General features: G+C 43.3%; 1 protein-coding gene across 3 annotated transcripts in view; it reads right to left on the bottom strand.

The window, feature by feature from the left end:
* LOC125879051 (myosin-9-like) overlaps window positions 1-13,314 on the bottom strand; it is a 110,472-nt gene that overhangs the window by 14,180 nt on the left and 82,978 nt on the right. The window contains exons 3-15 of one of the 3 annotated variants that reach the window (XM_049560647.1): window positions 12,823-12,979; window positions 11,659-11,686; window positions 9,197-9,290; window positions 6,924-6,944; window positions 4,725-4,817; window positions 4,571-4,634; window positions 4,310-4,408; window positions 3,263-3,406; window positions 3,047-3,142; window positions 2,495-2,766; window positions 2,238-2,411; window positions 1,948-2,121; window positions 1,698-1,812 (exon numbers count right to left, since the gene is read on the bottom strand). In XM_049560647.1, coding sequence (XP_049416604.1) covers window positions 1,698-1,812; window positions 1,948-2,121; window positions 2,238-2,411; window positions 2,495-2,766; window positions 3,047-3,142; window positions 3,263-3,406; window positions 4,310-4,408; window positions 4,571-4,634; window positions 4,725-4,817; window positions 6,924-6,944; window positions 9,197-9,290; window positions 11,659-11,686; window positions 12,823-12,979 — 1,531 coding nt within the window. The remainder of the gene's footprint in view (window positions 1-1,697; window positions 1,813-1,947; window positions 2,122-2,237; window positions 2,412-2,494; window positions 2,767-3,046; window positions 3,143-3,262; window positions 3,407-4,309; window positions 4,409-4,570; window positions 4,635-4,724; window positions 4,818-6,923; window positions 6,945-9,196; window positions 9,291-11,658; window positions 11,687-12,822; window positions 12,980-13,314) is intronic. The other 2 variants (XM_049560648.1, XM_049560649.1) reach the window with 2 other exon arrangements.

The following is a 13,314-nucleotide window of genomic DNA, read 5'->3' as shown; positions in this document are numbered from 1 at the left end:
GGCAGTAACATAAAGCTACACCCCACAATTTTCTCTGCAGACGTCCATGATGATCTACAAATAAAATTTGAGCTAACCTTTTCTTAACTTTTCTTAGAGCTCCAGTGACGCAGTGAAGCTTCAACCAGTCACATGTTTTTGTTTCAAGCTGTGGTGTTTTGTGTTAAGCTTAGTTAGCTGATACTATGCTAGCTTTATGTGCTTTGCTGCGCACAGAGATGCATTAGAGTGCTGCAGGGGAGATGTTTTTATGTAGACTGACTTGGAAGTTAGTGCTGCCCTGGTACGCTCGTCTAAAAGCCTCTGGGATTTTTCATTTGATTTCAGATTGTTACATTTAATAAGCTCTGTGGCAAACAAAGGTTTATGATACTTAGCTTTTGTTCACAAACAAACACTTTTTATGATTTTTTAAGCATAAATGTAATCACCAGAAGTAAAAAGCTATAAACGAGCTACACTACAATCGCATGACTTCAACGCTGCCTCCACAACGTGGCTGTAAAGCCTTGGTTGGTGTGATGACGCTCTGCAGATCATTTAGCCATTTAGCAACATGTTAGCAACTGCCTTTTTTAAAGATACATAAAAGCTTCTAAATTTAAGAGTGGGGGATTTAGTGACGTATTTTATGTCGTAGAACAAAACGTGAAAGTCTCTTAAGCTTGTGTTAACCACAGACCGTATTTCAGGCATCGAACCAAAAACCCATTCAAGACTTGAAGAAAAGGGAACCAGAAGTGCAACATGCTAACTCATTTCCTGATTTTAGGACTCATTCCTGCCGCAATCTGTGAGGTAATGTGATGAAAGATGACGTTGAAATTAGAGTCAGACACTGACAGTGATTTTTTTTTTTTTTGACCAAATACAAACTTTAGATAACACTCAGTTGATACACACAAGCCTGTGACAACGTAACTACGTTAACAAGCACTTGAGCAACACTTTAACTGCGTCTTGACGATAATGCGGCAGGTCACACTGTTGCTCGTAGTGTGAACACAACGTTTGAGACAGAGGCAGCTGCTCGGAAGAAGAGAGGCTTTGCCTGGTCAGACTCACAGATTACATTATCGTCTGCCTTCTGCTTAGAGGTGGTGAATTTACAGCTCACAGCAACTTAATACGATAGAGTCCGGCTGTGTCGACACAAAATGTTGCACATTTCTGATCTGTCGTTTGCATAGTTTGAATGCATTGGCTCGGAGGGCTAACTTTGAACGTCGCTGTCACCCCGAATGTCCCGTTTGTCCTCATTTTTTTTAAAGCAAATGTTGTGGCATTTTCCCTCATCAGAGTAAATTAAGTTTTTGGGCACACATGGGTTAAACAGACAGCAGGAGTGAGAGGGAAAGACTGCATAAATGAAAAAGAAACCTCGTCACCTGAGTCTGAGTGTAGAATAGGAAAACGCTGATAAAAATAGGCTCTCTGACAACTCTGTACCTCTGAGACCCAGTGAAAGAAAAAAATGACAGACCAAATGGGGCCGTACAGAGGAAGAAATGGATGGAAACAACACGTGGGATTTGAGAAGGTAAAAACAAAGGTCCACACACCAGACAGTAAAAGAGAAAGAAACACTATGAAATGCAAAACAGGAACATCAAATATATTCCCAACATCAAGCACCACTCCCACAGAGGCAGTGATTCCTGGGTTACAGCAACAAGTCAACATCTGCCTCGACTCACCGTCCTTCCACAGCTCAGAGACAAACTTGTCAGTGGACTGGTTGAGCAGTGATGCCACGTTGTCATTCAGGGGGTCCATGTTCTTCATCAGCCACTCGTCGGCCTTGTAGTCCACCTGAGGAGACACATCAGGCATTATGACTCAGTTTCTAAATAACATATATAACAACCATATTTGCTGAAACTGTCACTCTAACCACACAGTATTACATGAGACGGATAATCTGTGAAAATATCCTGTTCTTCTGACCTTGCCAGCATAATGGATGATACAGAAGTCGGCTTCATCCTTCAGTTTCTTGGGCTTGAAGAACTTGGGGTGTTGACCCTGCTCCTGGAGCACCTTCTCCACAAAGCTCTTGTCTGTGGCTTTGGGGAACCAACACTCCTCATCCAGCAGAGCGAGGATACCAGGGGGGCTGGCCTGCACATGCAAGGGAGAGAGCACATCTTAAGACACGAAATAGAGAGCTACTCAAGACTTAATGCTGGGTCACATGTAGAAATGAGAGCTTGAGGAGCGAGTAAGATCAAACTCACGGGTTTCTCGATGAGGTCGATGCAGGGCTGCAGGTCGAGGCCGAAGTCGATGAAGCTCCACTCGATGCCCTCCCTCTGGTACTCCTCCTGCTCCAGGATGAACATGGTGTGGTTGAAGAGCTGCTGCAGCTTCTCGTTGGTGTAGTTGATACACAGCTGCTCGAATGAGTTCAGCTGGGGGACACAAGAGAGAGACGGTTAGGAACAAATAAAAACCTTCCACTGTTATGTCATGTACAGCTGCCTCAATTATTTACCTCAAAGATCTCAAAGCCAGCGATATCTAGGATACCAATGAAGGAGGCTCCCTGCCTCTTGGTCTTGTCCAGGGCTTTGTTGATCCTCATGACGAGCCAGCGGAACATCCTCTCATACGTGGCCTTGGCCAGGGCCTCCACAGCAAACTCTGCCTGCTCCTGGGTCTGAGCCTTCTGGACGTAGTCTCTGCCCACCTTGATCCTGGGTGACAGGATGGCCTTGGTGAAGTCTGTGACGTTCATGCCCATGAGGTGGCACACCTTCTGGGCAGCTGTTACGGAGGAAATGGGAGAGAAGCTCATTAGCATTAGCATTACCACAGCTAACCATAGCTGTAAATGCACTGTGGTACCCAAACTAGCATTAGGTTTAGCTCCACCTTCTCATCCTAACATGGTCATTTTGGCTCCAAAAAAACAAAATGGTGACTACCAAAATGCCAAACTGGAGGCTTCAAAACTGCAGTACCCAAACCAATGGGTGACGTAATGATGGCTACATACATTATTTATATACATGCTATGCTTATTTCAGGCCAAGATCAGACTTACCGGTGTTGTCGGGCATGGAGGCCTGGTCTGTGTGGCGCTCCTTCTTGAAGGACATGTTCCCAAGCTGCAGCACAGAGGCCACCACCTTCAACATGCCTGCATGAAAAGAAGCATAAACGTGGTTTTATGTTGCACTGATACTAGTCGCTAAACATAAGCAAAGAATACGAGAGGGGAAAAAAAGGTGTTTTAAAAGTGATTTGCCGTCCGCCTTACCAATCTGCTCCTCCTCTGGGATGCTCATGATCCTGAAGGCCTCCATGGTCTCTGTGAACAGGTCCTTGTCCTGCTGTCCAGGAATTGTCACGTTCCCGTTGGAGAGGAAACGGTAGTTGTTGTAATTTTCAAGGAGCAGTTCATCTGGGAGGAAAGTAGGGTCGCAGTGAGATACATGGCAAAAGACAAGTTTAAAATCTTTACAGTAAGGACCTTTTAAAAACCCTTTGGCAGCCACAGTTTTTGCTCGAGGAGGCAGAAATTTTGCATTTGGCTAAAAGTGGGCGTGGTAACGTGAGGGACCTGTTGCAAAAAGTCGCGTAACTTCCAAATGAATTCACAGACTAGCCCAAGATTTTGTGGAATGATTGGTGATGAGCAAAAGAACAGCTGATTACCTGTTCATGCCAACTGGAAAAAAGGGGAACAGGTAGATGCATGAGTGCACGAGGTTGTGGCTATTGCAAATTTGTGCTTAATATTTTAATCATTAGAATGCAAACAAAGGATTCAGTCGAGACGCAGGACCACACTTGGCATTTACACAACAATTTCAGAGTGGTGATTCCAGGGACTTTGGAATCGAACAGACTCCTATCCCAGTGAGTAACATTAAGATTATGTCTGTTAACCCGCCCTCACATTACAAGATCATTTGGACAGATAATCTGTTAACAGCAGCCTTGAATCAGGAACACCTGCATGACTGACGTTAGGGGCGAATCAGACCCAAAATTTGCCAAGTTATCCGCTTGCGTGAAGCCAGCACGACTCTTTTAAGATTATTTTTATGGCTTTTTGTGACCTTAATGACAGGAAAGTTTTTGAAGCCTGAAAGGGAAAGAGAGAGTGGGGAGGACATGCAGGAAAGGAATCAAATCCGAGGCCACTGTGACAAGGACACTGCCTTTGAACACGGGGCGCCCGCCCTACCTATTGAGCTACTGGGCGCCCCGCCAGCATAAGTCCTCAGAATAAAACCCAAATAGTCATTATCACTCTGCAAACCCTTGAGATTAAAAAAGAGTTTCATAAAATGCTTCTTACTGCGCAGTTTATCTCCAGCCCCTGTGAGCATGTAGTAGAAGATGTGGAAGGTCCTCTCTTCTTTGGCCTGGCGAATGGCACGGGATTTCTCCAACAGGTCTGGTAATCAATCTGTCAAGGACAAGTTTTCTGATACTACGAGCCAAATCAGTTTGTGTGTTGTAGTGAGACATTTAAAATCCTGCAGTGATCTAGATAAAGAACAACAAGTACGACGATGACTTCAAATCTAAAAGAGCATCAACACAAAATTAAGGATACAAGTTTCAATATTGGCACCGACGATGTAACCATTGACATCAAAGTTGATCCTGATGAATTTTCCCTGGAGGAGAAAAAGACGCAAATATTTATTAAAGACGTGTGGAAGAGTCCAGCTGGAAAATGAATCAGAGGATCTAGCACTAAATCTTACGAATCGGGAGGAGTTGTCGTTTTTGACCGTCTTGGCGTTTCCAAAGGCCTCTAGGATGGGGTTCGCCTGCAGCAGCTGCTTCTCCAGCTCCCCCTGGTGAACATTAAGAGAACAGCAAGGCAAAATATATATCACACGTTCCAACTTCCTGCGAACACAATAAGTAAGTAAATCAGAAAAAGTCTCAGCAATGATTCAGATCTAACAAGACATGAGAACCACTTACTGTGATCTGTTATTCATTTACGAGAATGTTTCATCACCGCACAAAAAAAAAAAACTGATTACTTTGCTTCTTTTTAATCAAATATGCTGACACTGTGTTTATGTACCCATGATGTACTTACGTCTGGGGAGGAGGGAGAACATGGAGTGCACAAAACATTCAAACAACAAGTGATAAAAAGAGGGACACCATATACACACCCATCAGCAACACACACAAACACACAAAGCATTTCCCCCCACACATAATGTCATGTTAGTGCCCAAATATGCAAACACCCAGAGACCCTGTGACCCTCATCAGTAACCCGTCACCTGTTTCCCAGAGCGTAGTAATCCAGTGAACCCAAAGCACAACACAAACCAACACACACACTTGCTTCAATTTAACTTCAAATTTCTTCCTTTAAGCTGCACTGACTTGTTTTTCGCTATTGAGGCTTTGTCTGCATATACGAGTGTATTTGAAAGTGTTTGCACATTGACCTTTCGTACACAAGATAGTTTGTAAAAGTCCGACCAGGGTGAAGAAACTCTGTTTTCAGTCTTGCAGTGTAGACAAGGGAATCTGAGGTCTTGGCGTAACATAAGAGTATGCGCACAGAAACAGATACTACAATTCTTTTTTTGTGCGTCTCGCTGTATCATTCCATGTCCTTTGTCTGAATTCGGTCCCTGAACGCAGCGCAAGTGGAACTTTTCATTCCTTTTTTTCCCCCATCAGCAGCAGTTTATTGAGTTCAAGTTGCGGGGTGGATAATTGAGGGACAAACTGTTTGATTATAAAGACTTCCTTTCGATCAGTTCATGGTTGGATCAATCTGAGCTGATCAGATTACATTGATGGATTAGAGGAGCAGCTGCTGCAGAGGCGAGTAAGGGAGAACTTTACTCGCCACCACTGGACCACAGTGCGTGTAGTTTCCATGGGAATGCAGCTCGTTTCATTTAAAGTAGGCTGGAAAAATGACAGACAATACTACAGCTATTTAAATTATTTAACGGTTAAGTTTCACTTTCATTGCAACTGGCACTCTGCTGCTCTGTCCGCACCCACAGTACGCTCTATCTATATGAGGCGGTGGATGCTGATGTTGTGGTAGTACGCTACAAATAAATGAATGTGTGGGGAAACTCTGAACACATAAAGAAAGAATAATTAGACTACCGATGTATGAAGCTGTCAGGTAATGTGTCTCTTTAGGTGAGGGTGAATTACTGTGTACAGTCTTTTTCTCACTTCACTGTAAGCATTGGTTGTTATGTAGCTGCAATTAAAAGGCTTTTTCTACTGTTTAATTATGATTCGAGCAAAAGTCAGGCAAAATGAGATTTCTGTTCTCCCAGCTCTATTCTGGTTATGGAAAAAAATGAAAATAAAAAATATTTATCTGGAGTTGTGCAGTAAAATGAGTGGAACAAATAAAAAATGAAATGAAATTAATAATAAAGCTGATAACCAGTCACTCAGGTGTAAATTAAACACACACACGCCCAAGCTATTTTTCATGAAAAAGGAAAAAGCACAGTAAAATTCTGAACACGCAGAGTAGCGATACAAATGATGAAAAATTCAACCAGACAAATCTACAGAAACATTTACCAGTACAAAAGTTGCTGTGTTTTTTCCAGCAAGCGCCCCTCCCTCTTATCCTTCTATTGTCTGGCTGAATTTTTCACAGGAACACAAACGGCTGCCACTGATCTGCAAACAAACTTCCTCCTGACTTCCTATTGGCTGGCAAGACATGCCACCTCTGTCCTTTACACACAGTGACTCCCAAAACAGTGTGCTCCAGCGGACGGGAAAGAGAGGGAGGTTGAGAGGTGTGGGCAGGGGTCGGGGGGGGGAGGAGGAGGAGGAGGAGGAGGAGGAGGAGGAGGAGGAGGAGGAGGAGGTAGGTAGGTAGGTAGGTAGGTAATGACAGAAGCAGGTGGGGAGGAAGAGTGAATGGAGGGAGAGAGTTAACTCACATGTGACAGGATCGAGCTGTTCTGTTGATGGGAAGAGAGAAATACAACAACCTCAAAAAAGGGATGATAGATGTGGTTTTCATCAAACCCAACTACGTTGCTTTCAGCGGCATCTATCATACAGTTGGCAGGGCAGATAACAGTAGTGCAGGTTCTCCGCTGACGTAATGCTCGACTGTCAGATGGTGGACTAAGTTTTAGCTCTGATGAGAATGTGCAGTAAAATCTGCAAAACCAAATACATGAAGTAAGAACTCTGGTCTATATAACATGTCAGAGCGCCAGACGCCTTTAAAGGGATAGTTTCGATCTTTTAAAGTGGGATGTATGAGGTACTTCTATATCGGTCAGTGTATTACATACAGCAGATGGCGGTCTGCACACCCTCAGTTTGGAGAAGCAGGCAGGAGTATTGCCATGGAAGCTAAACGTGCTGCTGTGGACGGGGGCAGCAGCAAAACGTATTTTAGACACCCCAAAAAATTCAATATCGGTTTAAATGTGTGTGATATTTAAAATATTTTCACCGATTTTCCTTTTCCAACAGGAAACTGAAAACTTTGACAAAACTAGCAAAGGCCCTGACACACCAGGGGTTCATTTATTAAACAATTTGTAGGATCCATATTAAAAATATACATGCGGACAAAAGCCAAAAACGGTGTGGGCCAAAAATATTCGATAATTTCTACAAGCAGGCTTCCACCTTAACATTGCGTCGTCAATTTCCCATCTCCAGAATGTTGGTAAGCATGCAACTTTTGCGTGGGAAATGGTGTACGCCACTTTCAGGCCTCATGTTGTGCGTACACAATGTTTATAAATGAGACCCCAGGTCAGTCATTGGGCAGTCAGTGAGCGTCTAACGCCCCAGTTTTTGCTATGTGTCCCGCACTAGTTGGCCCTTGTTGGCTATTTTTCATCAGTTTCAGTATGTTGAATCGGCGTCAAAAACTGCAGAGCCCGTTGGTGAGGGCTATCACTCTGATTTCTAGCTCAGAGGGCGAGAGATCCACAGAAACTTGTTATATTAGGAAGATTATTTTTTCACCATTGAACACTTTGTAATAGTTTGGGTTACTGTCTGCTAAAGCATTGTAGATATCCTTTGTTCTTTCAACACTGGGTTGTGTTGTTAACGTGCTAACCGGCTAACTGGAGTCTTGAATGCTTCCTGTCGGTCTTCTGGTTTCCTTTTTGATTGACAAACACAGACTTTCGTCTCACACAGGCGCAGAATGTACATGCCAGTTGGCCGTTGGCTGTAGTCTTAGTGGTGTGTTCAAGTGCAACTGCTTGGCAGTAACACAAGAGATGCGAGGTGACAACAGTCAGCCTTTGTCGCCATTAATTTTCTGATGACAATTTCTGGACCTTAATTTTACCTCACAGAAAATAGGAGCTGCTGGTCTAATGCTTCCTCTATCAGTTTGTTTGGTGAATCTGAATGAACCCTTTAAAAACACCAAAAGTCACACAGTAGCACAAACAAACCAGCTGATCTAGGCAGCGGTAGACCAGCAGCTCCTGTGTTCTGTGAGGTAAAATTACGTTTTTTGTCAATGGAGTCTGTCTTTGAAGACAGCGATATAACAGCTTCAGTTCCCTGTCATATTCGCTGTCCAACAGCTCGGTAAAGCAGCGAAACTATTCTCAATATAACGTACACTTCAACTGATATTGACTTTTTTTAAGTGGCTAAAACATGTTTTGCTGCTGACTCGTCTACATCAGTACATTGCTTAACTTCTGTGGCAGTAATCTCTCCAAACTGGGGGCACTCTGACCACCTTCTGCTCATACACTGACTACACATGAGTACCTCATCCACACTATCCCTTTAAACGTGCACTACTGTTGTTCTGTGCCTGCAGGGCGATTATCTTGATTGCCACCCATTTTCCTTTGATGATAGCTCTTTTCTGTGGCAGCAGAAGAGTTTGTCTACTGCAGAAAATAAGCTGTTTGAATACAACAACGTGACGATGGATTAACAATCAAATGTTCATACACACACACGCACACTGGTGCACATCACAGTCACAATGAAAAAGTGGTTGGTCAATGTACAAAGAGGGATAGGGAAACGTCGTTCCTGGAAGATGAAAGCACTGGAGGATTTAGGGCTTGTGTCTCGCCTGAAAATGAACCAGCAGGGAGTGAAGTAAGAGAGGAGGAAGGGAGTAGAGATAAATGGTATGACTAGAGGATGTAAAGGAGTAATGGGAGGAAGGTTTGAGGGATGAACTGTGCGGATCAGAGGCAGGACTGACCTGGTCTTTCTTGGTCTTGTGAGAGGAGGCCACGTGAGCCAGATACTGGATGACCTTCTTGGTGTTCTCTGTCTTACCAGCACCAGACTCTCCTCTGTGAGACAAACAGAGAGAAATGCAGAGTAAAATGATTCAGAGGAAGGGTATTAAAGACAAAAAAGTGACTGTCAAGAGTTGATCATAAATAATTAAAATAATCTTAATACAACACTGAAGCTAGGCCTGTCGTGGCAACCACGTTATCAACTTTATTGTATGATATATGGACATGAACTCATGTGGGTCCGTCACAATAGAATGTCCCCAACACTTCAGCCAACATAATGTCAGAATAAACAGCTGGGTTTTCCTGAACATTGTAAGACTTGGACGCAAACATTTCCCCTTCGTTGTCTCTCCACCCTGCCTACTTGCGCGAGTCCGAAGAAAAATAAAACACTTTAAACATGACATGGTGTAGCTAGCCTGTCATGGATGTATAAAGAGAACCGGATACAGCATTGAAGGCGGGGCCCCATTCATTCCTATGAGTTGCTCAGTGGCGCATGTAGCTAAAAAAGTGTGACTGCCACGCATGAAATTCCCTGGATCTTCCTTATCAATGGGCCCACAGAGTATGTGCACTAGATATCTTTGTTAGCTGAGCCCGCTTCTTCCATTTTAGGGCTACTCTAACCTGAACTGTGATAAAATTATTTAAATGTGCAGCTCTTCTAAAGTTTCCAAATGTTATCTGACCAAATGGATCAAATTCTGACACTGAAGTCATTCCACGAGGGTTGTGCTTTAAAAAAAATTGTACCCACTGAATTACAGATGTCTCTTTCACCATGTAAGTCAATGGGCAATAGTCTTTTTGGGAAACATGGCATCACGTGACTGCTGTAAGAAGTAAGCAGTTTGGGCACTACGAACATCGTCTTCAAAGCTTGTTGCACTTACTGGTGGCCTGGTACCAGTAACCTGCAGCTGTACTCTTGGAGTAGAGCAGGCTCAGTCCTGACAGTTGTTAGCTTCCCAACTTTATAATCCACTCCGTAAATCCACCAGCAAACCACTCGGCATCCAGGCCGTCCATCCTGGGGAGCTGATTGCAGCACACCGGCCAGATTATGGAGGTTACTGGGACCTTCCTGGAGCTTTGCTAAGCTTGTCTATTAAGCCCTTTTAACACAGAGATCGAGCTATATGGTCGCTACGAAGTAGGGATGGGTCACGATTTTCGAATAGTCGTTTTATTTTTGAAAAATCGATTTTTTTAATGCGACTATTACTATTCGCCGTCTTATTTCCCCCCTTTATTTGACATGCAATTCAGCTCCTAACCGCACGAGGGCAGTATAGGATTGCTACAGCGGTGTGAGATGGGCTACCAGCTAGTTTGATGCTCTTCTACAAACAGGAGAAACATGCAGAGACTACTACTCTGCGAGGAATGTCCGCAGTCATTCGGGCTTTCATAGTCGAGCGCACTTCCACGTTGTAGTTTCCTGTAAAAATGTCTGAAAAATCCCCGCGATGTGAAAAATACATACCGAGCAGTCATTGAGATTTTCACGATTTTCGAATAGTGTTTTCGTTTGTGCTGCCCATCCCTACTACAAAGTCCCTTCTTCATGCCACCTTTGCTTTTTTACACAGAATAAGATGATGGCAGCAGCATGCCACTCCACTGTGTGATTTAAGAGAGCATGCCAGCATCCCGGAAGCAAAAGAGGCGTGACGACATAAGGTGCAGCACAACAGCATCCGCCTCTAATGTGATGTATAACATATGCGTTGGCACCCCTTTCTAAACAATAAGAATAGCATTAACGTGGCAATAACAATCATTTACCCTCCCTGTTAAATAGTGGCTGATCTCACCAACTGCTCTGAGGATACGGAGCTCCAGACTTCATCGTTTTCCAATTTGCAGATGTTGCTGCTCTTTTTTGAGTTAGCTGCTAACTACTACAAAAAAACTTGGGACTTGCAGTGGGTCGCATGCATAACACATCATCAAAACTTCATCAAAATGTCGTAACTGTGCCGCCCATGATCCCGTCCTGCCAGCTGTCCCTTTTTACACAGCTCTGCTGCTGGCTTAAAGGCAAGACAACTCTGTGAGTAAGGCAAAAAAAACGGCCCAACATTCTCACCTTGAACAGGCTGCCTAAAAAGGGTTTTGGTCGCAAGAGACATCAGTTGGCTTTGTTTTCGTTGACCAAATACTTTCTTGTATATATTAACACGTGTTTATTACTTTGACCAAAATGTGAATTCCAAATCCTGAATATTTTTAAGAATTAAAAGTTCACTGGTCTTTGAAAGGATCTACTTGCATATGTCTTCATTATATCAGTGGCATAAAATGGTCTCAAAATAACAATCATATCAAAAGTAGTTATCTTGACAGGCCAACTAGCAGTGTTGTTACTCTAACGTGTTATATGATGTCTTTGTGGATATGTGTGACTCACGTGCAAAGAATGGACTGGTCTTCACGATCTGCAAAAAAAGAAATACAAATGTTGCATTACAGCTCTGCTGATTCTAAGTGAGCATGTGTTATCTGCACAGTGCATACAGTTTTGTAGTCTGTACAACAGGAAGTACGTTGGCCACAGACAGGAAATCAATATCCGGCTTCCTGTGACTGAAAAGAAGTGCTGCTGCTCGGTTTCAAACTAACCAGCTAATTACCCCTCCACTCCCAAATGTGGTCTGAGCCCCTTGCTGAAGCCAAACATGGAGAAAAGAAGCCAAAACGGGAAAGAGGGGAGTTGTTTTTAATGAGTGGTGAGCATGACAGACAACATCAGGAAAACAGGCCTAAAATGGAGCTGTGTTTCCAACATGAGTGCATACAGGAGGTGGACTACAGCAGCACATTACAATACAATAGCCATGCAGGAAATACCTATTAGGTGCTCGTAATGCTGAGCTTTTGTTGTAAGTGTTGATTCAAGTCACAAAACTGCACGTTTAGGTAATGTGGTAAAGGGGGAAAACCTCAGAAAAGAAAGATGACATAAGCCAAACACAGCAAAGTAGGAGGATATGTGTCCAACATAATCACTGTAAACTGAAGTCTTAAAAATAAATTGAGCTGCATCAGTAAGAACAAACTTAACAAGATTTTTTTTTACGTCCCCTGCATATCCTTCCAAAGAATGTGACAAATGAGCTGCACAGAGACACACATGCCTCAGTTTTTAACCTCTCTTAACTAGCATCGAGAGCGTTGTGCATTTTCTGAGGCCTGTGGGACAAGTAAATCATATATAAATATTCTGCTAGTACCACCGTCTTCCATTTAAAGGCCCCAACTCAATATACAAGGTACTATCATGCAGCTCATTTAATTTTAAGAAGGGGACTAACACAAATAAACTGCACATATCACAGTGTCTTTAAGTACAACCTAGTCTCTTAGGAGCCTTACAGTTAACAGCTCTGTGTGGAACCACTCAGGGAACAGTAGCTTCATTGACAACACAATCTTGAAAGGGATCCATGTTACAAGCTCGGGGCTGCTAAAATAATTGGCAAAAGTTTGAACTACAGCATAAAAAAAGTACATCATGTAGGCCAACAGACTTTAAACTCCACTTCCATGCTTTACAGCATGGATGGCGACTTACCCTGCATCATGCTTCTGTAAGATGTGTCAGTGATGGCGTAGATGTGGGGCGGCATTTCATGCCTCTTCTTGCCCTTGTACATTTCGACAATCTCCTCTGAGTAGATTGGCAGGTTCTTGTAGGGGTTTATGACGACACAGAAGAGACCAGAGTACGTCTGCAGGACAGAGAAAGGTGGCATTTGAAAAAAGCTGCACATGAACATGGAATATGAAGAAGAAGGTGCCAGTGGAAGTACAGGGGTTGATAAAATAAAATTAGGTCAGAAAGGAGATCTGCAAGTCTTCACTTACTAAGAGGCTCAGATTTGTTTTAGGATTCGTGTGGGAATTCTCGCAGGATTGGAGTCAATGTCATTATTCATCACGTGACTGGGACAGGACAGGGAAGTCAACAGGGGCGGGCGGGTTGGGAATGACAATGACAATGACGATAGGTGTAATGATAATATAATATTTAAATATGCGCTATTATGAATAAACACTATTGTCT

This window comes from Epinephelus fuscoguttatus, linkage group LG19, assembly GCF_011397635.1.
Source record: "Epinephelus fuscoguttatus linkage group LG19, E.fuscoguttatus.final_Chr_v1".
Classification (NCBI taxonomy): Eukaryota; Metazoa; Chordata; class Actinopteri; order Perciformes; family Serranidae; genus Epinephelus; species Epinephelus fuscoguttatus.
This window is presented reverse-complemented; position numbering and strand designations above follow the sequence as displayed.